This window comes from Schistocerca serialis, chromosome 8, assembly GCF_023864345.2.
Source record: "Schistocerca serialis cubense isolate TAMUIC-IGC-003099 chromosome 8, iqSchSeri2.2, whole genome shotgun sequence".
NCBI lineage: Eukaryota > Metazoa > Arthropoda > Insecta > Orthoptera > Acrididae > Schistocerca > Schistocerca serialis.
Window position 1 is genome coordinate 611,415,600 of NC_064645.1, and position 27,974 is coordinate 611,443,573.

At 39.9% G+C, this 27,974-nt stretch overlaps 1 protein-coding gene across 1 annotated transcript in view; it reads right to left on the minus strand.

The window, feature by feature from the left end:
• LOC126417162 (dynein axonemal heavy chain 2) overlaps nt 1-27,974 on the minus strand; it is a 959,377-nt gene that overhangs the window by 698,513 nt on the left and 232,890 nt on the right. Inside the window, 5 exon segments of the mRNA XM_050085060.1 lie at nt 22,456-22,569; nt 22,747-22,880; nt 23,043-23,157; nt 25,435-25,556; nt 27,843-27,970. Of these exon segments, the coding sequence (XP_049941017.1) occupies nt 22,456-22,569; nt 22,747-22,880; nt 23,043-23,157; nt 25,435-25,556; nt 27,843-27,970 (613 nt within the window).

Sequence of the window (27,974 nt, forward strand, 5' to 3'; positions counted from 1 at the left end):
ATGTGGAGCTCCAACGTTAGTCGGGTGATGGAGCCCCTTAGGGAAATAGCGGAAAGGTCAGGGAAGAAGGTCAGTGTTCACTCTGTCTGCTTGCTGGGAGGGGTCTCATCCGCGATGTGGAGGAGGCCCTGCCGGCGGCAATAGAGAGCACTGGGTGCACACGACAGCAAATTGTTGCTCATGTCGGCACCAATGACTCCTGCCGTCTAGGTTCGGAGGTCATCCTCAGTTCATACAGGTGGTTGGCAGAGTTGGTGAAGGCGGAAAGCCTCGCTCACGGGGTGGAATCTGAGCTAACTATTTGTAGTATTGTTCCCAGAACCGATCGCAGTCCTCTGGTTTGGAGCTGAGTGGAAGGCTTAATCCATAGGCTCAGACGATTCTGCGGAGATCGGGGGTGCAAATTTCTCGACCTCCGCTATCAGGTGGAGAAATGTAGGGTCCCCCTGAAAAGGTCAGGCGTGCACTACACGCAGAAAGCGGCTACAAGGGTAGCGGAGTACGTGTAGAGTGCACATGTGGGTATTTTAGGTTAGAGAATTCCCTCCCTAGCCCCGACAAGACGCCTCCTGAGATGCGGCGAGGTAGGAGTAGGCAAAATGCAACAGGGAATAACAATATTAATGTGCTAATAGTAAACTGCAGGAGTGTCTATAGAAAGGTCCCAGAACTGCTCTCATTAATAAACAGTCACAATGCCCACATAGTACTAGGGACAGAAAGTTGGCTGAAACCAGATGTAAACATTAATGAAATTCTAAACTCAGACTGGAATGTATACCGCAGAGACAGGCTGGACAGTGAAGGGGGAGGCGTGTTTATAGCGATAAGAAGTGCAATACTATCAAAGGAAATTGACGGAGATCCGAAATGTGAAATAATTTGGCTGAAGGTCACGGTTAAAGAAAGACTCAGACATGGTAATTGGATGTCTCCATAGGCCCCCTGGCTCAGCAGCTGTTGTGGCTGAGCACCTGAAGGATAATTTGGAAAATATTTCGAGTAGATTTCCCCACCATGTTATAGTTCTGGGTGGAGATTTTAATTTGCCGGATATAGACTGGGAGACTCAAACGTTCATAATGGGTGGCAGGGACAAAGAATCCAGTGAATTTTTTTAAAGTGCTTTATCTGAAAACTACCTTGAGCAGTTAAGCAGAGAACTGACTCGTGGCGATAACATATTAGACCTTCTGGTGACTAACAGACCCGAACTATTTGAAACAGTTAACGCAGAACAAGGAATCAGCAATCATAAAGCGGTTACTGCATCGATGATTTCAGCTGTAAATAGAAATATTAAAAAAGGTTGTTGTTGTGGTCTTCAGTCCTGAGACTGGTTTGATGCAGCTCTCCATGCTAATTTATCCTGTGCAAGCTTCTTCATCTCCCAGTACCTACTGCAACCTACATCCTTCTGAATCTGCTTAGTGTATTCATCTCTTGGTCTCCCTCTACGATTTTTACCCTCCACGCTGCCCTCCAATACTAAATTGGTGATCCCTTGATGCCTCAGGACACGTCCTACCAACCCATCCCTTCTTCTAGTCAAGTTGTGCCACAAACTTCTCTTCTCCCCAATCCTATTCAATACCTCCTCATTAGTTACGTGATCTACCCACCTAATCTTCAACATTCTTCTGTAGCACATTAAGAAAGGTAGGAAGATTTTTCTGTTTAGCAAAAGTGACAAAAAGTAGATTTCAGAGTACCTGACGGCTCAACACAAAAGTTTTGTCTCAAGTACAGATAGTGTTGAGGATCAATGGACAAAGTTCAAAACCATCATACAATATGCGTTAGATGAGTATGTGCCAAGCAAGATCATAAGAGATGGAAAAGAGCCACCGTGGTACAACAACTGAGTTAGAAAACTGCTGCGGAAACAAAGGGAACTTCACAGTAAACATAAACATAGCCAAATTCTTGCGGACAAACAAAAATTACGCTAAACAAAATGTAGTGTGAGGAGGGCTATGTGAGAGGCGTTCAATGAATTCGAAAGTAAAGTTCTATGTACTGACTTGGCAGAAAATCCTAAGAAATTTTGGTCTTATGTGAAAGCGGTAGGTGGATCAAAACAAAATGTCCAGACACTCTGTGACCAAAATGGTACTGAAACAGAGGATGACAGACTAAAGGCCAAAATACTAAATGTCTTTTTCCAAAGCTGTTTAACAGAGGAAGACTGCACTGTAGTTCCTTCTCTAGATTGTCGCACAGAGGACAAAATGGTAGATATCAAAATAAACAGAAGGATAGAGAAACAATTAAAATCGCTCAAAAGAGGAAAGGCCGCTGGACCTGATGAGATACCAGTTCGATTTTACACAGAGTATGCGAAGGAACTTCTTGCAGCGGTATACCGTAGGTCTCTAGAAGAGCGTAGCGTTCCAAAGGATTGGAAAAGGGCACAGATCAACCCCATTTTCAAGAAGGGACGTCGAACAGATGTGCCGAAGTATAGACCTATATCTCTAACGTCGATAAGTTGTAGAATTTTGGAACACGTATTATGTTCGAGTATAATGACTTTTCTGGAGACTAGAAATCTACTCTGTAGGAATCAGCGTGGGTTTCGAAAAAGACAATCGTGTGAAACCCAGCTCGCGCTATTCGTCCACAAGACTCAAAGGGCCATAGGCACGGGTTCCCAGGTAGATGCCGTGTTTCTTGACTTCCGCAAGGCGTTCGATACAGTTCCCCACAGTCGTTTAATGAACAAAGTAAGAGCATATGGACTATCAGACCAATTGTGTGATTGGATTGAAGAGTTCCTAGGTAACAGAACGCAGCATGTCATTCTCAATGGAGAGAAGTCTTCTGAAGTAAGAGCGATTTCAGGTGTGCCGCAGGGGAGTGTCATAGGACCGTTGCTATTCATAATATACATAAATGATCTTGTGGATGACACCGGAAGTTCACTGAGGCTTTTTGCGGATTATGCTGTGGTATATCGAGAGGTTGTAACAATGGAAAATTGTACTGAAATGCAGGAGGATCTGCAGCGAATTGATGCATGGTGCAGGGAATGGCAATTGAATCTCAATGCAGACAAGTGTAATGTGCTGCGAATACATAGAAAGAAAGATCCCTTTTCATTTAGCTACAATATAGCAGGTCAGCAACTGGAAGCAGTTAATTCCATAAATTATCTGGGAGTATGCATTAGGAGTGATTTAAAGTGGAATGATCATATAAAGTTGATTGTCAGTAAAGCAGATGCCAGACTGAGATTCATAGGAAGAATCCTAAGGAAATGCAATCCGAAAACAAAGGAATTAGGTTACAGTACGCTTGTTCACCCACTGCTTGAATACTGCTCACCAGTGTGGGATCTGTACCAGATAGGGTTAACAGAAGAGATAGAGAAGATCCAACAGAGAGCAGCGAGCTTCGTTACAGGATCATTTAGTAATTGCGAAAGCGTTACGGAGATGATAGATAAACTCCAGTGAAAGACTCTGCAGGAGAGACGCTCAGCAGCTCGGTACGGGCTTTTGTTGAAGTTTCGAGAACATACCTTCACCGAGGAGTCAAGCAGTATATTGCTCCCTCCTAAGTATATCTCACGAAGAGACCACGAGGATAAAATCAGAGAGATTAGAGCCCACACAGAGGCGTACCGACAATCCTTCTTTCCACGAACAAAACAAGACTGGAATAGAAGGGAGAACCGATAGATGTACTCAAGGCACCCTCCGCCACACACCGTCAGGTGGCTTGCACAGTATGGATGTAGATGTAGATGTAGATGCTGAGTCACAGATAGGCACAACATTTTTTGTATGTGTTCTTGACTTGAAAGGGGTATTTGTCTTAAAGCAAGCAAAGTTTTCATTCTATCTTGTGTGCTTGTCAACTAGTGAATACTTCTACTATTAGAAGAAAAACTAGTATCATTGGGATGATAAATATTTGCAGTTATAGCCTTTGAAACCAAGGGAACAAAAATGTTGTGTGAAGGTGCAAACATTATTTTAATGGATTTCATTCTCTTCAGAAATTAACTAACCATTTAAAAATATAAACTGGTTCTGAAAGAACAAAGGATTATTTAAGAATAATTAGTAATTTTTACTTGCTGCATTTTCTAGAAAGATTAATATTTTATGACAAAATCTAATCTATTGTTGTAAAACTGACTGGTATGTACTATGATCCAGAGGATATTAGTCACTGTAAGATAAAGAAGCCATTCCTTACAATAAAATTTTCTACAATTCATGGGCTGAAAACCACAACAGTATGACTGAATTTTTTTGAAAATGAGTTAAGTGCTTTTTAGGAATGAAATATAACCATTCTCTCCAAATACATAGGGATACAAGTGAACATTGTCAAATGCTGTGATCTAGCAGGAGCTTTTTTAAGTACTCTCATTGTCTCTGTTATCTGTGTTGATATCCATTGTGGAATAAATGAAAAGAAGGCAAAAGTTAATTGTGAATGTTTTTTTGTGTTCTGATTTGTGACGAAGATCAAGACAAAATACAGACAACAAGTATTCATTAATGACGCAGAATAATTTAGGAACTCATTGTGTAGATATACATACAGAAGATGGAACAAAAGACAATGATTACAGTGTTGAAAAAAGACATTTATACAGTAATTTTACAGTGCACAGACACTTCATTCTGTGTTATAGTACAGTATTTTACTTTGTAAAAAACTGGCATTCCACAAAGGAGTCTGTTTTTATGAAGCAGTCACTTACACTGCTCTACCAAGAATACTGGAATAATGTCTGAAGTTGCAAAAATGTCTGGGGTTTGAGAATTTTATGACAGGTGAATTTTCATTTTGTCATTTGGCAACAGAACACGGGCACTGCATTTATGTTGTTTTCATGTGTCAAGAAAGTCATCTAAACATTTTTGATCACTTTTGCTCTTATTTGTTTATGGTTCATTATTCAGTAATGGACAAAAGAAAGTGTGTGTTTAATGTTTACCTGCAACAGGAATACAAATTTTTGAAATTGTGAATGACAGTAACAATCAACATATTTAGTGCACACCATGTACTGGGGAATTTTCTGTTATACATGAAGGAAAGAGTCATATTAAAAACCATGTGAAACAGCTAAACATACGACTGTTAATGCTACTGCTTCACCAAACATAAGAATTTTTTTAAAACCCATAGATAGGAGTAAAGGTGGTCAAGAATATGCTGCTAAAGAGGCTACATTTTCAACCACACTGCTGTACACGAACACCATTCCTGAAAAAAGTAATGTCAGTAAACTACTTTAACTAATTTCAAAAATATGTTTTGGGTTGGACCCAATAAAAATGGTAATATGTCCTATGTTTGACCCAAAAAAATACAGCAGGCCTAGTGTTAGTTACACGTACCCGTTTGAAATTCACTGAAAAATTCCTGCTGAGGCATTTCAGTGCATAGCATTGTGTAACACACCTATCCCAGTATTCACTATAAAAATAATTTTACAACAAAGTTGTGTATGATTGTAAATTAATTTGGATGGAAATGTTTTTACATCTTTCCATGTGCATCTTCCTAGAATGAAAATATTTATTGACAACAATTGCTTCTCGTAACAACCTCCAACCAAAGAGTCTGATTATGAAACCCAAGATATTGCAGTTTCAAACCGTCCTGCACAAATTAAGGAAGTCTCCTACAAAACACAGGAAATAAATTTTCACATAAATGAAAGAAAAATACAGAATCACAGAAAACAAATAAATGGAAAACACAAAGAAATTCGGGGCAGGAAAAACTGTTCCGGAAAAAACCATCACCCATTTTCATAAATCCTTTCACTATCAATATATGACATTTTCTGAAGGCTGATGGAAGTTTATTCATGAAGTAATCACAGTTATCACACCCCTTGATGTAAAGTGGGTGCGTAAGGATTTTCCTCTTAAAACATTTACCATTAGTAACTGTTGGTTTACCACCGATTTATAAAACACAACGAAAATGGAAAAACCTTTCTTCAGGCAACAATATTTTAGAAGAAGTGCAGAATTTGTTGTGGAAACATACCGACAGATTTCCTAATTACAAAAGTCACCACTCATGTCACAGTAACCTATGCAGGCACTGAATGTACATGAACTGAATTCCAAAATTTCATCATAAACATTAAAGTCGTAAAATTTTCTGTACATTTGTCATGTGTAAATGGGCATGTGTGAAAGCAAGTAGTTTTGTTATAGTTCTAATAATTTATTACATATGATCAAAGTAACCCCAAAAAAAGGTTTTTTTATCTAGATGATATGCTGTGTATGTATGTTGAAATATTTGGTTTACATTTTATTATTTGTGTGAGGTACTCCTTGGGCAGAGTTCAACAACAGACATCCCTATGTCACAGGATGTACACCACGGAGCTATCTATGCCACATGCAGTACTGGAAAAACTTCAAAATACCACATTCCATGGATGCACAAGTTAATAATTAAAAAATTTATACCAACCAATTTTTAAATAATGTAGGGAGTTTGAGCCCAGTAACTCCTGATACCTGATTATTGTACTTACATTAATAAAAACTTTATCATCATTTAGAAACTGAAGAAGTATTTTAATCACTGTATGATAAAAGAATAAGAGCTGCTGAAATAACTGTTGATATTCATTCTGATAACAAAAAAGTTAAGTCAAAAAGCTGCAGTAATACAGAAGAGATATAGTTTAAAAGCAAAAATACACATCATTAAAATTCTGATTCAACAATAAGCCAGACCTGATACACAAACCCAAGCAGCAAATATTTATCTCCTGAATTATCTGTATATCAAAATGTAACAGTTTTATATAAAAGAACGCAAATAAGACAATGTTTTTCCAGTAACGATATTCATTTACTGGCCTTTATTTAATTGGGAGTAAAATGAGTGATTTTACAAACTACAAAATGACACTTGTAATACATGTAATAGACTTGATGACTGAACTAAATCTGGCACAGAAACCTCAACAAAAACTTAACTTTTGCTAGAGAAGAAATTGTGCTTAAAGCACGTGAAGCAAACAAGAGCAGCTAAGAACACGTGTGTATCACTCACTCACAGAAAAGAATTTACTGCATGTGATCACATTTTAGAATTTACAATTTATTCACCTTCAAGTGCTTTACATGTTATTCGTGTAATTATTTGCATATGAAGTTCATGATATTTACACCAGCAACACATTGTTATATATAATGTGAAAACTATATATATTGTTGTTCTGGTCTTCAGTACAGAGACTGGTTTGATGCAGCTCTCCATGCTACTCTATCCTGTGCAAGCTTCTTCATCTCCCAATACCTACTGCAACCTACATCCATCTGAATCTGTTTGGTGTATTCATCTCTTGGTCTCCCTCTACGATTTTTACCCTCCACACTGCCCTCCAATACTAAATTGGTGATCCCTTGATGCCTCAGAATATGCCCTACCAACCGATCCCTTCTTCTAGTCAAGTTGAGCCACAAATTTCTCTTCTCCCCAATTCTATTCAATACCTCCTCATTAGTTATGTGATCTACCCATCTAATCTTCAGCATTCTTCTGTACCACCACATTTCAAAAGCTTCTATTCTCTTCTTGTCTTATCTATTTATCGTCCACGTTTCACTTCCATACATGGCTACACTCCATACAAATACTTTCACAAACGATTTCCTGACACATAAATCTATTCTCAATATTACCAAATTTCTCTTCTTCAGAAACACTTTCTTTGCCACTCCCAGTCTACATTTTATATCCTCTCTACTTCGACCATCATTAGTTATTCTGCTCCCCAAATAGCAAAACTCAGTTACTACTTTAAGAGTCTCATTTTTCTAATCTAATTCCCTGAGCATCACCTGATTTAATTTGACTACATTCCATTATCCTCGTTTGCTTTTGCTGATATTCATTTTATATTCTCCTTTCAAGACACTGTCCATTCCGTTCAGCTGCTCTTCCAGGTCCTTTGCTGTCTCTGACAGAATTATAATGTCATTGGCGAACCTCAAAGTTTTTATTTCTTCTCCATGGATTTTAATACCTATTCTGAATCTTTCTTTTGTTTCCCTTACTGTTTGCTCAATATACAGATTGAATAACATCGGGGATAGGCTACAACCCTGTCTCACTCCCTTCCCAACCACTGCTTCCCTTTCATGTCCCTCGACTCTTATAACCGCCATCTGGTTTCTGTACAAATTATAAAGAGCCTTTATAGAGGAACCTTTTAACCAGTGAATACAATTTAATATGACAGTAGTCAGAACCTTATGTCACTTAACTCTGATTCCTCATAATCTTGAATGGAGTATGTGATTTAATGAGCATTGCACTCTCATTTAAATATATGGCTGAAAGAGTCAGCCTACAGGAATGGTGAAATGAACCCTGTCATCAAGGACCGTGTGCCACAAAGGGCACAGATTCACCACGAGATGGGAGACTCACAAATGTCAATTGTCTATTGTCTTGTAAATGTGGGTGCTACTTCATAACATATCTGGCACGCCAACATGTTATGAAGTGGAGGTGCGTGAGTTAATGAGCACTGCCCTCTCATTTAAATACATGGCCGAAAGAGTGAGCCTACAGGAATTGTGAAACGAACCCTGTCATCGAGGACTGTGTGCCACAAAGGGCACAGATTCACCATGAGATGGGGAACTCGGAGATGTCTATTGTCTATTAATGCCTAAGTGCTGTAGTGTACGAGTGAGACAGACGAGAACCTACTTCAGTGAGAAACCCCGTAGAAGCCATTTGTGGCTGAGGAGACATAACAGTGTTAAATATGGTGGACCTAAGATCAGCCATAAAGGGAAACATTCATAGAAACTATTTAATTCTGTAGTAATTCAGGGAATTGAGCCACAGTTATTTTAATCTACCATCCTCCATAAATTTTCATGGTGATCCCAATAAAACTTGAATACTGATCATATCTATAATAGTTTAGGATTTACTGTTAAAGTGAAATTAACAAGTTTCGTAAAAAAGACCTATATGCTAAAATCTGAACGCTTTGGTCGATCTTAATGATCAACATTTTATATAGAAGCACATCATTAAAATGGCAAACGTTGTAAATATCAACTCTGTAACTTCATTTGTTTAAAAGATATAGTAAATTTAAACTATCAATATTTTCAGTTAAGCATCAGGTCATCATTTCCTCCACACAAAACACACTGAACGATGACAGCAAGACACCTTATTGAATCATTACAAAATAGAATATTTGTTATAAAGTCTAGTGCATAATAGTTACTTCTGTTCTTTATTCATTTATCAGTAAGCACATGGGTGCAAGGCTACTGGCTGTGACATTCAAAATTAAGAAGGAAACTGTATTGGTTTTACGTAAAAAAATTTAATGTTTATTAGGTAATCTATATTATTGTTACTTTATTTAGAAGGTGAAAGTGGTCAAGCTTTGACTATTTAAATATGTTAAAATGTAAAATAATGTAGAATAAGCAGTAGTCAATCAGATGGATGGCCTCAGGAAAGAGAACTGCCCTGGTCAGTTGAGTGAAGATGTTCGGCACACGGGAAAACGCGGCCGGGGATGGGCACACAGTGCCGGTGCAGATGCGAAAGCAGACAGGTCGGCTGGAGACACCAAAGGGTACAGTTTGAATTGAGATGTGAAAGCGGACAGTTGGTCTTTAGGCTTATCACGGGACTTAGTTTCTGAGCAGTGAGGAGCTGCGTGCCTGGTGGGAACTCAACTTTTTGTGAAGATAACTTGTATTTCGTGATGAGATTGTGAATGATAGATCTGTGTCAAATGGATACGTGCTCAAGTGTAACAGTAATGCTAAATACGACCAGTTTTGCTATTAGTTTGCTTTCTGAATAAACATTATCCTAACTAAATCGCAACTGTGAGACATACACCATTTATGGGTCGTTAATTTAGTTCCCGATATTATTATTACTGTTATTATATGTTATGTTAACTTTGTATCTCATAAACTTGCAATCAATCAGACAATTTAACCAAAAGGTCAGAAGTGTCTAATTTAGGGCGTGCAATGCGACACATGTGGTTCAACCCCTAGACAAGTTTGAGCCAAGACATTTCGACAAAGCGGGACTGCATGTGAGCCAGAATATCTTTGGGATGTTAGCTCACAAGTAGTATGCTTCCTTCTCACACCACTCTGCCACAACAGTCTTAAATGTATTATAGGGAACAGAGTGGTCAGCTTTTGGGACTCTGTTGAAAAATCTGGGACCTAGATATCTGTGGCTGTTATGAGCCTTAGCTAGCCTACTGTAGGGTATATCAACTGATCGTCCAGTTCTTATGTTGTTCTCATGTACAGACATCTTAAGGTTAAAAATATTTAAATTCTCTTTTACACTGAGAAGGCAATTACACAAACAGATGCTCGGGACTGTCATAATACTGAGCTCTTTGAAGTGATCTTTACAAGATTCTCTTGGAGTAAGTGCTGCTACTGATCCAACAGCTTTTTTTGCCACTTAAATACACTTCTCGAGCTGGAGCTATTAGCCCATAGATAAGGTGGTAGTGGAAAAATGAAAAATATGCATATAGTAGCACAGTTTTTCTTACATTATTCCTCAGTTCATACAGCAGATAAATCCCTCAAGAAAGTTTTGAGCACAATTTTTCTCTATGACTCGCCTAGCTGAGTTTCTGATGTACGTGGAAACCTAAAAGTTTGATTAACTTTTAATCTTCATTGGAGACACTTATATTAAAAACAATGTCTTCAGTTTTATTGTTATTAATTTGTAAAAATTTTCCTGGGACCAGTTATCACATTGGTCCATTCCTATATTTTAACTATATAACAGCTCTTAGCTCCTCTAGGTCCTCAAATTAGAGTTGTATCATCTGCATATAAACCAGCCTGATACAGCGAGAGAGAGAGACAATGGACAGGAATGGACCCGTTACTGACCCCTGAAGAATGCCTTTTGTAACAGGTATGACCCAATAAGGCAAAGAGCATTCTCTCCAACTCTGTAGTACTGGAGCTATTTGACAAGTACACTGTGGGACATAGTGTCAAAAGCCTTTTTTCAAATCTAAAAGAGTCACACAAGTTTTTTCTTAACCTCAATAGACTCATATATTTTTGTGGTGATGGTCTCAACTGCTTTGACGGTGGAAAGATGAGGTCTGAAACCATATTGTAAGGAGCTAAGTAAATTATTTTTCTCGAAGTACTGGTTCATCTGTTTGTGCATACAACAGTCTATAATTTTTATATGGTTGGTATGAGTGAGAAGGGATCATAATTATCAAGAGATGCTTTATCAATTTTCTTATGTATAGGTTTTACAATTGTTATTTTTAGGCATTCTGGGAGGATTCCCTCATGTAGCAACTGGTTGATTATGTTGGTTAGGTGCAGTAGAATTTCTTTTTTATATTTTATAATAGATAATTTGAAAGTCCATAGCAGTCTTCTGCTTTGAGTTGCTAAGCTTGGCAATTGCATCATTAACCTGTTTGTAGGATAGAATAGTCCAAGAGAAGTCATCATGATGCTTAATATCTAGAGCTGGATGCAAAACTGCAGCTTCAGTGAGATTATTGTTTAAATGAGAACTGGTAAAGTGTGCATTTACGGTGATTGGTTAAATTGGAATATTGTTGTGTTTATTTCAGAGCTTTCTCCAGTTTGAGAACTTTCCATGCTGCTTTACACTTATCTGTAGAATTGAGTATTATCTGTCATCAGTTTTCCTCTTGGCTACACTAATTTCTGATGTATACACCCTTCTCACTACTGTTAAGTTTCCTTCACACCTTGATTCTGTTGCAATCTGTCATAGTGTACCATCATTTCTTCCTTCACGTTGCTCTGGTGTGTTGTGTACCAGTTTCTCTGATCTTGAGATTTATTGCTCCAGTTATGCTTTGTGTGTTTTTTGTTATATTTGGTATGGCATGAGTAAAGATTTTCTACTACTAATTCTAAAAATTTCTCTGTTGAATCATTGCCAGGCATACCATTAGTGAGTACTGTACACCAGTGTATGTGATTAAGACTGGTTTTTAACTGATTCAATTTATGTTCACCGATTGGTCTAATTACTCTTCCTATTCAGTTGACGAACTGTCTGTTTTGTTATTTAGAGGGTGCCTACATCGCAGCTTTGCATGACCTGTTATCCTGAGGTTTATAGCACCAAATTCAGTTTTATTTGACAGGAAGTTGTAGTTTATATTATTTCAGCATGGTGGGTTTGTTATTAGACATCATAAGTTTAAAGATCTTAATACGTCTAATCTGTGCTTCACATATTTGGTGTTATACATAAGGTCTATATTAACATAAAAAAATATCACAACTCAGCAATTTTTATATTTTAAGAGCATTATTTTCAATTTTTTGAGATTTTCTATGAATAATTCCGTGTTATTACTAGGGGAGTGGCACACTGATACAGCTATTAGTTCTTGACTTGGTATCATTATTGCTGACACTTCAAAAACTGCTTCTATACATAGAATACTTAGCTCTATAACTTCACTTTGTGGCGTAGAGCGCCATAAATATCAATATTTGTTCGGTGCATAAGTGTACTATCTTTGAGGAGAGGGCTTTGGAGGCAGGATGTTGGACGCTAATGGCAGTTAACCTCCGGACTTGTATCTGTGTAGAAGCTAAGTGTGAATAAATCTGTATCTGAGTGAATTCTAGTTGTTTACCTACAACTATTCAATATTCCCTCACTGGTGACCCCGACTGTTTCTTCCACGCGAGATTCGGGGAGCAAGCTCGCAAATGCCAGTCACCGTGTTCTTACCCAAACTCCAACCGCAGGTAGGCTACAGTGCCACCTCCTGCGATGTAAACAACAGGCACCATCCCACGTTGCACTCCGTTTCGGACAATAACAGTAAGTGTGGTCGAGTCTATGTTCGCGATTTACGATCAGGTGTATGTTTTCTGGTAGACACTGGTGCAGACGTCTCTTTGCTGCCGGTTCGCTTAGCAACCAATAAAGTGCAACCACACAAAACAGTACTTCGTGCAGTGAACTTGTCTACCCTACAGTGTTCGGGTTCCACTTTGTATACAGTGAAACTTTCGCCCGAGTGCAAGCTGGAGTGGACATTTCTAGTGTCAACAATTGAAGAACCTATTCTCGGAATTGATTTCCTCAAGCACTATCAGTTGTCACTAGATTTTGTGCAAAATACTGTGTTTTACCCCCCACCCCCCCCCCCCCACCCCCCCACCCTTAACAAGCATATTCCTTTCGCTTCGCCGAGTGACAGTTCGGCTAACACCAAACATGTGTGCTGTGCTAAGAAGTGTGTAAACCTATCCTTGGAGCTGCAATCTTGGACAAATAAGTGGCTAGTGGAGTGCGCCAAGTCTTCGAAGTTGCGGATGGAATGTACGGAAATGCTGCTGCATCTCCGCGACATACACCACGAGTTGGCCTCCACACAACAACGCCTTGCGACGCTACAAGCAGACGACTCATCGGCTTCAGACAAGGTGAGTCCATGCCAATCTGGTGTTCCCGTGCCCACGCTGTGTCAGCACCCCCTTTTGTAATGGTAGGGTATGCCCGAATGCTCATGCTCCTTGCATTCCGAATGGACAATTAACTTGCCAAGCTCGTGGCAATGAACTACGGCCATCTGCTGTTCGGCCACACCCACTCGTGCCTACAGCACTCGTAGCGGCACGGCCCGCTACCAAGAACCAGTGTACCAACCTCGCCCATGTTAACACGTGTGCGGCCTTTACGCAGCCTACGAGCGGGTGGCACACCTGTACTTCCGTGCCCTCAGCGCCACAGCTTGCCCCGTCCACCACTGCCTGCTCCGCTTCACGGACATCTGACTGTCGTGCCGCGCCACATATTGCAGTAGTCACTAATGGCACAGTTCATCGGTTACGTCTAACCAATGGGCAGCCCATATCGCAACACCCACACCGCCTCAAGCCAGAATTTATGAAAATTGCAAAAGAACAATTGGACGATCTGTTACAAAAGGGAATAATTGAACCTTCTTCCGGTTGCTGGGCTAGTCCTATCCTGTTTGACCAAAAGAAAGACGGTACTTGGCGTATGGTCAGAGACTATAGGCATTTAAATGCCCGCACCATCATTGACAAATATCCGGTCCTACACATTGCAGACTTCAATCATGCGCTCGCAGGTGCAAAGTACTTCTCTGTTTTGGACTGTAAGCACGCATTTCGTCAGATTCCTATGGCTCTGGAGGATATTGAAAAGACTGCCATAACCACTCCCTTCGGGCTGTTCCAATACAAATTTATGCCGTTTGGGTTGAAAAACGCCCCCCAAACGTGGCAGCGTTTCATCAATCAAACTTTATCCCATCTAGACTTTTGTTTCGTATACATGGATGATATATTGGTTTTTGCTTCTACTTTGGAACAGAGTGAGGAGCGTGTTCAAGTCGTGACAGATAATTTAGCAGCCGCTGGTATTGAACTGAACAATAAAAAGACTCAATTGTACCAGTCATCTGTCACATTCCTAAGTTATGTTGTGTCATCGGACGGTCTGACACCACCACAGGACAAGATCAAGCCTGTTCTCGAGATGCTACGCCCTCAGACCTATAGGGAATTACGCAGGTTCATCAGAACAGTTAATTATTACCGGAAACATTTGCCAGCCGCTTCTGCGGTGCAGGCTCCTCTCACAGATGCTCTCGCTGGCCCACAAACTTCTGGCACCCGCCAGGTACCATGGACACCAGACATGGACAAGGCATTTAATGAACTCAAACAGCTGTTGGCCTCCTCTGTCACTATTGCTCTCCCACGGGCGGACGCCACAATGTTTATCACTACTGACGCTAGTGACAATGCTATCGGCGCAGTACTGAGTCAGACATACAACGATGTTACGACCCCCCTGCAGTTTTTCTCAAAAAAGCTAAACAACGCGCAGAAGAAATACTCAGCATTCGACAGAGAATTACTTGCAGTTTACGAGGCCATAAGACACTTCAGAACTGATGTTGAGGGACGAGATTTCTATGTGCTCACTGATCACAAGCCATTGGTTCCTGCCATAAAAAATCCTGCGGCTGATCCGCCCCCACGACGCTTTCGTCACATCGATTACATCTTGCAATTTACAAATGACATTCACTACATCCGAGGAGCGGACAATGTGGTCGCTGATTTTCTCTCGCGTGCTGGTGCTGTCACAACCTTAATTGACTTAACGGACCTACCTCGGTTGCAATCGACAGACCCCGATACCATGCAGTTAATTTCAGACCACAGCTCCTCTCTCCAACCGGTACGCTCTACTTTCCCTGGCATATCTGACTTAGTGTGGTGTGATGAATCGACTGGTACGTTGCGGCCATTCATTCCTAAGCCCCTTCAACGCCAGGTCTTTGACAAACTACACACACTAGCACACCCCGGTGTCAAAGCTTCCACCCGTCTGGTAGCTGAACGGTTTGTCTGGAGAGACATGCGCCGTGACTGTCAGTCTTGGGTAAGGGCATGCATGGTGTGTCAAGAGAACATAGTTTCCAGGCACACTTCTCCACCCCTTGGCTGTTTTGCCCAACCGCCAGGCCGGTTTCACCATGTTCATGTCGACCTCGTAGGCCCTTTGCCCCCCTCCGAGGGTTTCCGTTACTTGTTTACAGCTATTGACAGGATGACTCGGTGGGCTGAGGCTGTGCCTATTCCAAACATTACCTCTGAGACAGTAAGTCGAGCATTCTTAGATTCGTGGATCTCTAGATTTGGCTCACCTGTTTACCTCACCACTGACCAGAGGCGACAATCTGAGTCTTCAGTTTTCTCTGACTTATGTAAAATGTGTGGTATTGTCAAAATTCATACTTCTGCATACCACCCCCAAAGCAATAGGCTTGTCGAGCGATGGCATCGCACCTTAAAGTCTGCCCTGCGTTGCCATGACTCACTATGGACAGAGGCACTGCCCTTTGTGCTTCTTGGCCTTCGTGCGACTTTCAAGAAAGACCTCAAGGGTTCCGTAGCCGAGTTTGTGTATGGCCAACCTCTGGTTTTGCCTGGAGAATTAGTCACTCCGACCCCACTTCCACGGCCCTCTGAACTCCCTTCACTTCTCGAGCAGGTGCACTTGCACTGCAGCAAAGTTCAGCCGCCACCTCCGGCTGCTCATACGCCTCCGCACGTGTACGTACCACGCATGCTAGACTCTTGTGAGTATGTGTTTCTCAGAGACGACTCAGTCAAAGCCCCGCTTCAGTCACCCTACACAGGTCCTTACAAGGTCGTCAAACGCTCTGAGAATAACATGGATCTCCTCATAAAAGGCTCTGTAACCACGGTCTCACTCAAACGAGTGAAACCAGCTTTCATTGAGCCTCAGCTGAACCTCCCTGATTCTGCCCCTATTTCTCCCACTCCTGCTTCGAGCGGCCATCCATCTTCCCATACCATGCATTCGGGTACTGATTCTCCACAGCGTGCTTCTCTGCCGAGCACTGCTCCTTCTTCGCGTTCATCTAATTCGAGTGGCCAATCATTTCGGGGATTCACTCCTCACAGCCCTCGCAGTCGAACTGCCAACCACTCGGATTCTACCATTGTGTTACCATCTTCGTGTGACACCTCTTTGTCACGCCGTTCAATCCACGCTGGCTCCTCATTGCCTTCCGTCACGCTCCCTCGTCTGTCAGCTGATCGCCCGAGGTTGTCTCCTGCGCAGTCCAGTGCACCTGCCACCCCCCTCTTAGCAGATGCTTCCCCCTGCCATGGCTTTCCCACACCTCCCTGCCTCCCTACCATTGCTCGTACAGGTGCCATCCAAGAATTCACAACACATGTGCACCCTGATGACATACATAAATTATCTGTTGTCATAGATGGCGATACGGTGTGTGTGGTACTCACGTGTGACAATATTGAGGGAGGAAGTGCAGAATCTCGTGTGGTGCGCAGCTTTAAATTGAGCAGAAGTGCTGCGTGTGGCAATTTGCGTGCCTTTGTTAGGCCTTCTGGCAAGGTGATTCTCCGCTGCCGGCTGACGAAGTGCTACACCTTCACTCCAGGACGGGACGTCGTCTTCAGCCGCCGGCGTCGCTTGCTGACTTCACCGTCGACGTACCGGGTTTCACCTCCCGGTCTCCTACCAGTCGACCGCTTCCGCCCGACGCAGAAGAACTGTGCGTTACCTTCCTAACTTCTCACCCCCCCCCCCCCCCCCCCATTCACAGGGATGTACTCCATACTGTGCGGAGTGGGGGGGGGGGGGGGGGGGGCTATGTGGTGTAGAGCATCATAAATATCGATATTTGTTCTGTGCATAAGCGTGCTATCTTTGAGGAGAGGGCTTTGGAGGCAGGATGTTGGACGCTAACGGCAGTTAGCCTCCGGACTTGTATCTGTGTAGAAGCTAAGTGTGAATAAATCTGTATCTAAGTGAATTCTAGTTGTTTACCTACAACTATTCAATATTCCCTCAACTTCATATTCTAAATTATTTGTTTCTTTGATAAAGATGGAAACATCACCATGCTCCAAATTTGTTCTACAGTAACATGTTGTTAATTGGTATCGATAAGATACACTTAATTCAAGTTCACTAAGCATTAACCAGTGTTCATTTACTAGCACAATGTCACAATTTAATTCTTCCAATCAGTATTCTGTTTCTTTTATTTTTAAGTAACTGTATATTAATATATTAATATGCAAGAAAAACCCACTTTTTGCATTGTTGTTTGGCTGGTTGGACACACAAAATTCTTAATTGGCATCTGGCTGCCCCAATGCCTTACACTGCACTTCCCTTGTGTGACTCACCATAAAAATGTTGAGGTTCCTTCCTACTGCATGCCAGACAAGGTTTTTTTCTCCTGGCATTGCTAATAGTGGAGATGTTGGTGTTGTCTCAGCTGTGCTATGTGAAGATCATTTTAAGATGATTTTGCTTTTGGGTGCTAAATTCCTATTGTTGATATTGTCATTTATATATTTTGCAAGCAGTATTTTCCCTGGGCTATTAAGGTGTAACCCATGCGATGTGTGGAATATGCAGCTAATGTTGCTGTGATAGTAATTTCCTTTTTTAGTCACAACTTGTATCAGGCTAGGATATTCTGCATGAAAACTTTTGTGTGTCAGCTGCCCTAAGCACTTTTTAAATTCCAGTTTTGCTTTGCAAGCTGCTTTTTTGTTTACAACACTTGTCCCACAGCAAAGTAATACGTAATCTTCTGAGGATAAACTTATTACATCTGTGGAAAATGCGTGTTTACAGGCTTCGGACATAGATGTGTCAGGCTTTATGAAGTCACTTGCATATACTGTGGGCTGTTCATGGAGAAGACGAGTAAGTCCACTAGTATGACTGTCTGCCATAACACTTACTTTATTCCTATGTTTCAATCACTTTTGTATTTTTCATCAACAACACATACATTTTTTGGAGCAGTACTTTCATTGTTTTTGCCATTTTCAACAAAGTTTAGCACATCAAATCTATAGAAGACATTGTCTTCACCAAAGCAGAACACTAACCTAATGTACTACAAGATGCAGCTTTGGATATTCAACTTAGGAACACGTGTTTAGAACACACTTCAAGTTCAAATGTACATGTGGTCTAAAAATATTGCATCATGTGGGCCTTTGGAAATTGGTTCACGTCTGGTGAGGTAAGGTCATCCACTGCCTCCAGACATTAAACATCCAACTTCCTACAATGACAACTTCAGTGGGCAGATCATATATACAACAATGGGGTGCTTTTGGCTTTAATACATCAACTGAAGCCCTTGATTACAAATTTCTAGTATCAGGGTACAGCTATCTGACTTTCCTCAAACTGAGAAGACAAAAAAGAAAACTCTGTTTATATTTGTTCCCAAGGACTGCATGCAGCTATTTGACAATGTCAGGTCTGCTTTTCACACCACTGAGATGTTACCACGAGATTATGTTTCAACAAAACCAGCTGTTGATATTTTTATCAACAGAAAAATAGACACAGAAAATAAAAAATAAACTGCTTCAAAATGAGATGGGTGCAGTACAGAAAGGCAGAGTGAGAGGCCTTCTTTTTCAGAGATACATTAGATAAAGACACACAATTCTGTAAGGTAAACCCTGCATGGCTGCATAGGATAGGAGGCATACCCAGGTGACTTGCTCAGCTTCATGATGGACTTATTCTTCTGAGAAGAGCTAAGTTGGAAGACCTATTGCTGTTGCTGAAGTTCATTCTCCCAGTTCAATATTCATTCTACACAAGTTTGAAACCACTACAGAATGAACCAGGAAGCTGTCTTCTGTCTCTTGTGGTCGTCCTGGCCATCCACATGGTTGTGGCTGCAGGCAACCCACCTGGTTCCTTCAGAACTGGGACCATTGTCAACAAAGAGTGAGAGTGATGCTGTGAATTAGGATAACTTGACAAGATAATCATTTACAGTGTCAAAAGTGATCAGCTTATGTATGTGCTGCCAGTTGTAGATCATCACACTTGGACCTATTGTTATATTTATGTGAGCTCTGTACAAGTTTTAGGTATAGGTAATAGGAAAGTGTCTTTTGTATAGGGAAGAAACCTAATGACCAGCAGAGAAAATGGTGGATCATTTAAGTAACACAGTTTGAAAGGAAGAATCGTCGAGTGCCATCAAGTTGAGAGGGAAGGAGTACACCTGCACATATAAAGATGGAAAAGGCCCTTGTACCACACTCAGGCAACAGCAGATGGTTAATGGATGATGATGATGAAGTCTTTTAATGGCAATAGTTTACAAAATTGGGATCAATAGTTGGCAGTGAGTTCTTGTGATACAGAAACTAATGCATGATGTCTATCATAACTTTCTTCAGCAGTTACTGAAATACACCTTTACCTGGCAATTATTCCATGGTTTTTCCATTGTATTAAGAGTAGGGAGGAAGATACTCAGTAGAACAAATAACAATCAAGCTAGGGAAGAAGCACCTCTGTCATTACTGGTGACCACTAACACTTAACCTGATTGTCCATGGAGCTATGTTTTTGCACATAGCAACAACTTGTGTGATTTTGAGTCCCAGGTAGTAAAATTTGAATATTTTTCAACTATTCAGCCAGGTGTCATCATCCAGAAAGTGCCATCTTCAGGAGATTCTGGTAAGTCAGATGTGAAATCTCAATCTCCGAATGACAGCAAGAGTTGTAGTGGCAGTTTGGGGGCATATGTTATCGTGAAGGAGGGGTGCCTCTAGACAGAAGTCCTCTGTGACGGCTTTGTACTGTTGGCTTTAGCTCATTCTCCAACATGGCGATGTAACAGGCACTGTTCACCTCTTTGCTGACAGTGTTCCAAAATCGACCCACACATATCCCATAAGAGGGTGGAAAGGACCTTTCCAGCAGAGGTCTGAGATTTGAGTTCTTCTTGGCCAGAGAAGCTTGCTGGTCATTAGGTTTCTTCCCTATACAAAAGACACTTTCCTATTACCTATACCTAAAACTTGTACAGAGCTCACATAAATATAACAATAGGTCCAAGTGTGATGATCTACAACTGGCGAGTGTCCTTTGCTTTCTGGTTCACAGTGGTGCACTCAGGTTTCATCTCCTGTGACAATAAATGTCAGAAAGTCATGTCCATAAGTGTTATATCACACCAGAAATGATGTGGGAGCCTGAACACCCATCATCTTGTATTCACCAATAAGCATCCAGGCACCCATTGTGCACACAATAAATGGTACTTGAAAACTTCACTAATAATGGCAAGAGCGGGTCCGACAATGATATTCAGTTCCCTGGCTAGAGGTTCTATAGAAATACACTGGTTCTCATGAATCATGGTTTCAGAACATCCAACAACAGCCATGCTGTAACTGATGTACATCCACTTTGAAAGGCATCTACCCACTAGTACGTTCTTCTGTCATGAATGCAGCTATCTCCATAACTTTACAACATCCACCCCTCAACATTGAAAATCATATTACTGCTTGCTCTTCTTCTATGTGCACACAGCTAGGAACATGGCCATTTTGTTTCTACTGCCTTTCCTATTCAGCTTGTCATGGCATCTGTTGATATATGCTGTAACTTTCTCAAAGCATGCATTTTCACTTCCTGGGAGTTTCAAATGCCTGACATTTTAATTACATTTAATAATGATGGTTTCCTGTTACTTTCTGAATTGCCCTCATAGTTGTTGTTTTGTGTATAGATTGCTAATGGCGAGCTCTTTCTTAATAAGCTTATGTTTGGCTGAAGTTTTAAGGATCTTAGGGCAATCTATGGCTTGACCAAGGATAGTTAGTAAGGTCTATTATTCTGTTTAAATAACGTGTACTAAGGTGGCCAAGTACTGTAGTAGAGGATAAACATTAGACCTGTGGATAGTGTGTAGTTCTTGTATTTTTCCCTAGATTATGTCTTATAGTGGACAAAAATATTTCACTGAGTAAGGGAGTAACTGGAAAATCTCTAGAAAGACAGACCTATTGACTGTATTTTCAAATGTTTTTCAGCTGGCACTAAACCCAAGGAGAATATTATAAGTTATTATGCTTGATAAGTCACATAATCACTATATTGACAGTAGTTTATCTTAAGCACTCAGACTAAATTCAGTAGAATGTTCATCACCAATGTGATGCAAAGCACCAAACTTCTACATATCAGCTTCATAAACTCATATGGATCTACTTATCCATTAATACAGTTGGCCAGTCCTACAATATTTGAACTACACCAAGTCATATGGTATCTGTCACAGTACTTAAAAATTTTAAATACTAATTCCTCTCATTGTAATTTAAAATTATGGATTTAGTTTGTGTTCATCATATGAAGCATTACAATAACTTTGAAGCACTTAATAACTATGGAGCAAATACAGTGTCCCTAAACAGTGCCTGCTAAAAAGCTCAGATGACAAAGCTAAAACATTGGAGAATCGACTCGCATGAAGGGCTTGAATTCTATAGCTCTGGCACAGCTGTTGTTTAATGTCAATATCTCGGCCAACAGTTCACATAATATGTAGTCTGAAGACCCCTAGCGTTAATCAATTAAAATTGTTCTAAAGCCATCATGATTCAGATTAATCCAACAAGTAATTGATATCTCTTGTGACTAGATTTTTTTTATCCACAAAATAATACACTGGCTATCATTTTACTGAGAGTCCTACAATCATTTAGGACTTTGGACTATTACATGCATATATGAATAAAACAACAAAGCAGCTGTATTCAAACACACACATGACAATTTAGTCGCAGCTGTACCCATACACAAAATAGTGGGAAATAGCTGTGATGTTTTATGTGTATAAATCTCTGAAAATAATCTTTCAAGTGAAATGATATACATAATGTAATGTAATTTTGTAATGGATAGCAAATTATGAACAAACAGGCAAATCTTCTAAATAAATAAAACAACATGAGAAAATAGTTTCACAAACAATATGATATTATAGTAATTAAAATATCAAGTAGTTACCGTATTTTCCATCTCTTCTGCTTCAATAGTCCAAAATGAACCTGATTTGTAAGACTCCCATGCTTCATCCCATTGGTTTGTCAATTCCCAAACAACCTCTATTGCTGCTAATTCCTGCAAATTAAGAAGATACACTCCGGAACTGTAAAAACACAAAAATGTTGCCTCCATGTGTTTTCCTTACACATAAATAAGTTGTGTGTGTGTTTGTATGTGTGTGTGTGCACCCGCGCATGTGTGTGTTTTCCATTTTCTAAGACTGAATACTATACATAACTTGATATAACTTGCCTTTTCCAGTGTTGCCAGTTCTGGTGTGTCCAATAGTGAAATTTTAAACATTCCCAGGTCAGTTTTTAATTGTGTTTCAGTTGCACGAAGATTTTCTAAACCTTCTCTTATGGTACGGAGTAAAGCAAGAGCATCTAAATAAAGAAACAATGGTAGGGTAAAGCATAAAGTGTAGCAAGCTATAAACTATGAAATCAAGAAAATTTCAATAATAAATTTCTGTAAATCAGTTTCAAATGCCAGGCAAAAGAAAATTCCAAAATGTATATAATTATTTATTATTTTTTAGTTGGTACCTTTTGCATTACAAGCTGATGTAAATGGTCCAGTTGTCAAAAAAGTATCAAGAAGTTGAGTTGCATTTTTCTGGAAAGTCTGTGCAGTATCCAGAAGATTAGAACGAAATCTCTCCTGAAAATACAATTAAACATTACAAAGTTACATTTCAATAAAGTATTTTTTTCTTTCTTTTATATTATCAACAAGACTGCAACAGATTCTCAGTAAAAAAATTAAGTCTTAATCTCAGAAAGACTCATATTATGCAATTTCAACTTAATTAAATTGACTTGGTAACATCACAAGTAGTAATTAATGGACATATGCCAATGAAATAATGTGTATAAAATTCCTCTTGTAAGCTGGGTAACAGTTAAATTGGAGTAAATGCATATATAAACTGGCCAAGAAGCTCAAGTAAGCATGTTTTGAGTTCAGAAGTATCCCTTGTCATTTTGACCTACAGGCATGGGGATAAGATGTTTGAAATCAAACAATGGAAAATTCAGGATGGAATAATGACAACATTATCAAGGGGATAGATTGCTACTCGCCATACAGTGGAGATGTTGAGTTACAGACAGGCACAACAAAAAGATCTAAAAGGTCTTCTTCTGAACTAGACAACACACACACACACACACACACACACACACACACACACACAACTCATACATACGACCACTTCTCTGGCTGGCGAGGACAGACTGCGAGCATGATGGAAAAAGCAATCTGGGTGATGGGAGTAAATAGGAGGATGGGTCAGGGATGGGGAGGGATAGCAGGGTAGGAGTGGGATATGGCAAAGTGATGTTTGTGGGAGCATCGAGGGAGGAGGTGGGGAGAGGGTAAGGCAGCTAGGTGCAGTCTGGAGGTTGCACGAAGGGTGGGGTGGGGCAACGAAAATGCAAAATGAGAGGAGTAAAATGACTGTGGGTGTGTTGGAGGAACAGAAGGCTATGTAGTGCTGAATTGAGAACAGGGAAGGGGGTAGGTGAGGGAAGAACAGTGACTAAAAAAGGCTGAGGCCAAGAGGGTTACGGGAACATAAGATATACTGCACGGAGGGTTCCCTCCTGCGCAGTTTAGAAAAGCTGGTGTTGGCAGGAAGAATTCCGATAGCACAAGCTGTGAAGCAGTCACTGAAATGAAGAATGCTGTATTGGGCAGCATGCTCGGCATTTGGGGGGTCCACCTGTTTCTTGGACAAAGCTTTTCAATGGCCATTCATGTGGACAGGCAGCTTATTGGTTGTCATGTCCACATAGAACGCAGCACAGTGGTTACAGCTTAGCTTGTATATAATATGACAAGTTTCACAGGTAGCCCTGCCTTTGATGGGATAAGTGATGCTTATGATCAGATGGGAGTAGCTGGTGGTGGGAGAATGAATGGGACAAATCTTATATCTATTACAGGGATATGAGCCATGAGGCATTTGGGAGTAGAGGTTGAGTCGGGATGGACAAGGATACTGCGCAAGTTCGGGGGATAGTGGAATACCACTGTGGGAGGGATGGGCAGGACAGTGGGTATGCCATTCCTCATTTCAAGGCATGATGAGAGGTAATCTGTTGCTCACAGTTCAGCCTCAACAGCCAGAGACAGTGGTCATGTGTGTATGAGTTGCAATTGTGTAAATGTATGTATGTGTATGTTGTCTAATTCAGAAGACCTTTTTATTAAAAGCTTATTTGTTTAGAAGTCTTTTTGTTGTGCCTGTCTGTAACGCAACATCTCTGCTTTAGGATAAGACGTTTGTTTAGACAAAGCAGATTTAATTCATGGTTAATTTATTCTGTACTGAAAGCTACTTCACTCTTGTGGTTAGAGCTCTTTTTTCCTCTACATTTACAATCAGTTGATATGTCACTATTTTAAACTAAAGTTCCTTAATCATCAGATTTGGTGCAGAATAAAATGATGATCTATTGTGCAAAATGACACCATCTTCCAATAGTCACAGTGGCACTTACGGTATATGAAATTACCATGAGGCATGTCCAGTGCTATTTGTGTACTTGCTTTTGAAGGCCATTCATCCAAGATTATACATGAACTCACACTTTAATATTACAGATCTACAAAACAATGTTTGGATTGGTGACTGCTTTACTTATGGTGCACATGTACAATCATGTCTCTAGGAATATATGGGCAGAGTTCTCCCACTTTCAGATTAACAGATAAATCATGTTAATGACAGAAAAAAATACATAACTTAGTTAAATTAAAACACAACAGTGTTACTATTAAACCTGTGGATCTTGTTCCTTTTCCAAAATATCACCTCCTTTCAAGTGTCAAAAGTATGACATATCAAAATTTAACATTTCTTTCAGCTGTGAATGAGATTTTTGGTTTTTATTTGGTATTTGTATAAGACAACTTATTGCAGTTGTTAAGTACCTTATTTCTCTCCACTAAATCTGTAGCTTCACCATACAACAGCTCACAATACTGCTCCCATGCACTTGGTAGAAATTTAATACCATTGTTCATTTCTAAAGGGATATCAGCTTCATGGCGTTCTGTGGGGAAAAAAGTGCATTCATCAGTTTATGGATGCAGAATATTCCTTCATGTTTCTCTTCATATGTATAGGACAATCTACACATTAGAAAAACAGAATTCACGCTATAATTTCCCAAACAATAACAAGGTAGTGTGCTACTAAAATAGCACTTGATCAATTTAGTAAAAAAAATAAAAAAAATGTTATGCACATATTTGAAAATAAAAAAGAATTATTACTGTTGGCAGAAAACAACTGATGTAATGGGAAAACTAAGCAGCAACCACAAATTAATTCTCAGTGTAAATAATAACTTTTATTCATGTTTCATTAATAGCAACAAAGCAAACTGTAGCTGTGTTTTTACACAGATTAATAAAATAAATTAAGAATCAATGCTAAAATTTTCTATACACAAAAAAATGCAGGACTCAATCCAAGATATGATTTCAATGAGCAGCAAAAGCAGTCTGACACCTTACAAAGACATTATCAAATACTTGTCAAATTTCAGTGTATGGTGTCTGTTTGCATACATTCCCCCAACATGTAAATCACATGGATTAGATCAGTGTAATTAACAGACCAGTCAACTATCCTAATATAAAAAAAAGGAATGAAACTTTGTACATAACAATATATTTTCCAGCCACATAATCAACTGATGAGTAGTACATCATAACTGGGGGTCAGGTCAAGGTCTGCTTCATGCTCAGGCAAACCCAAAGAGTAGGAAGTGGCAGAATGGGTACTATTTCAGCAATAGCAGTGTGCATATATTGTCAGAAGTGCAGGTCATGTGTGCTATATGAGCAAACTATGGAAAGACATAGCTGACAGCAGCCTGTAGCTGACAGCAATATAGCATCACAAACAAACAGAACTTCAGTTACGAGCAGCAGTCAGTGACTGAGTGGTTACAGCAAACAGCAGACACAGCAGTCACTGGTAACAGTCAACAACAATATTGACACACATACAACACTCAGCATACATGAGATGGAGAAGACCGCAAAATGCAAGTGTGGAAAGCTGGTGAAATTGTTCTTCTATTGATCATTTAGCCACTACTGACACAATGAAACTGTAAGCCAGTGAAGGTGGTTCCGATTCATGTTGCTAGAAATTGTGGGTGTCCGAAATCAGCTGGGGTGATACGAGCAAAAGAATCTACTTGATGGTAGTCACACAGTCTTTGTCAATGTTGTGGAATAAAATGGGAGACCTAGATCAACATTCTGAAAGCACTAATAATGCTATGAATAGCTATATCAAAAGACAAATAGTATTATTATAGGGCATTATTGATAGACTTTCAGATGTGAAGACTAGATTCCAAAATGCTGTCAAAGCAGTAGAATGTAATTTTGGAGGCCACATTGAGGCACATAAGATTACAAGGAAGTGACATGAGGAAAACACACACTTCACTCTGCAGGTCAATAATATAAGATGGCAAACTGGAATGATAAATCAAGGGCGGAATAGAAAAAGTAAAACTTTTGAAACACAGTAAATGTCATTTCGCACGGAAATGTCATGTGTGGGTGTCACATGTATAAAATCTTTTTCAGCTGGAGGGAGGTACTTTGTAGTTGACTTCTTTGCTGCACTTAAGGAGAGAATTTTATAATGAACTTGATTGATGTAGCAAGAATTATATTTATCTCAAGTAATTTGGAAGGAACAGTAAAGGCATAAGTGTATCAGTACTTATGTTTCTTTATAGATTCGGCAATTTTCAAAGTTACCGTATGTTGCTGTCAGAATGCTGGGGTCAAGTAAACCAGCAAAGGCTGTGAACTGAATTTTTGAATGGGTTAGTCAATAACAAGGGGAAAAGGCAGTATGTGGGAATTCTGTCACTTAAAACTGGATGGTTTGACCCCTATATTAATTTGAGAAAGTTAAGTAAGATAACGTGCACAGTGACATCTGTTTTTAAGTTTCTAAGAAAAGAAAGAAAAAAAGAAGGGAAAAGAAATTGGTTTCACAATGAATCTTTCATTCTGTATCAGTCTTTTCACTATTGTGAAACTTCCTGAAAGATTATGTGCTGGACTGAGACTTGCAGCAAATTCTCTCACTGATTGACAGTTTCAGACACAACACATAGCTTTAATTCTGCTGGTCTATGTTAAGGAAAGTTCAACATTCAACTCATATAATATCAGCTGTTGGAAATAATTATTTACTGCTATGTTAACAACTTGATTGTCACGTTCCTACATTCAAGTAGGTCATTTAATAGACAACATTTGACTCACATTACAAAAATCTGATGGCATATAATCACACTTACCCAGGATTTGAAATCTTGTGTTAATAACAGGAAATTCTTTCTCTTTGCTTTGTACTTCTTCAGTAAGACGTGCATGCAGCCTCATTGCATTATCAAGCTCATCTAAGTCTTGTGGTTCATGCATTAATCTGT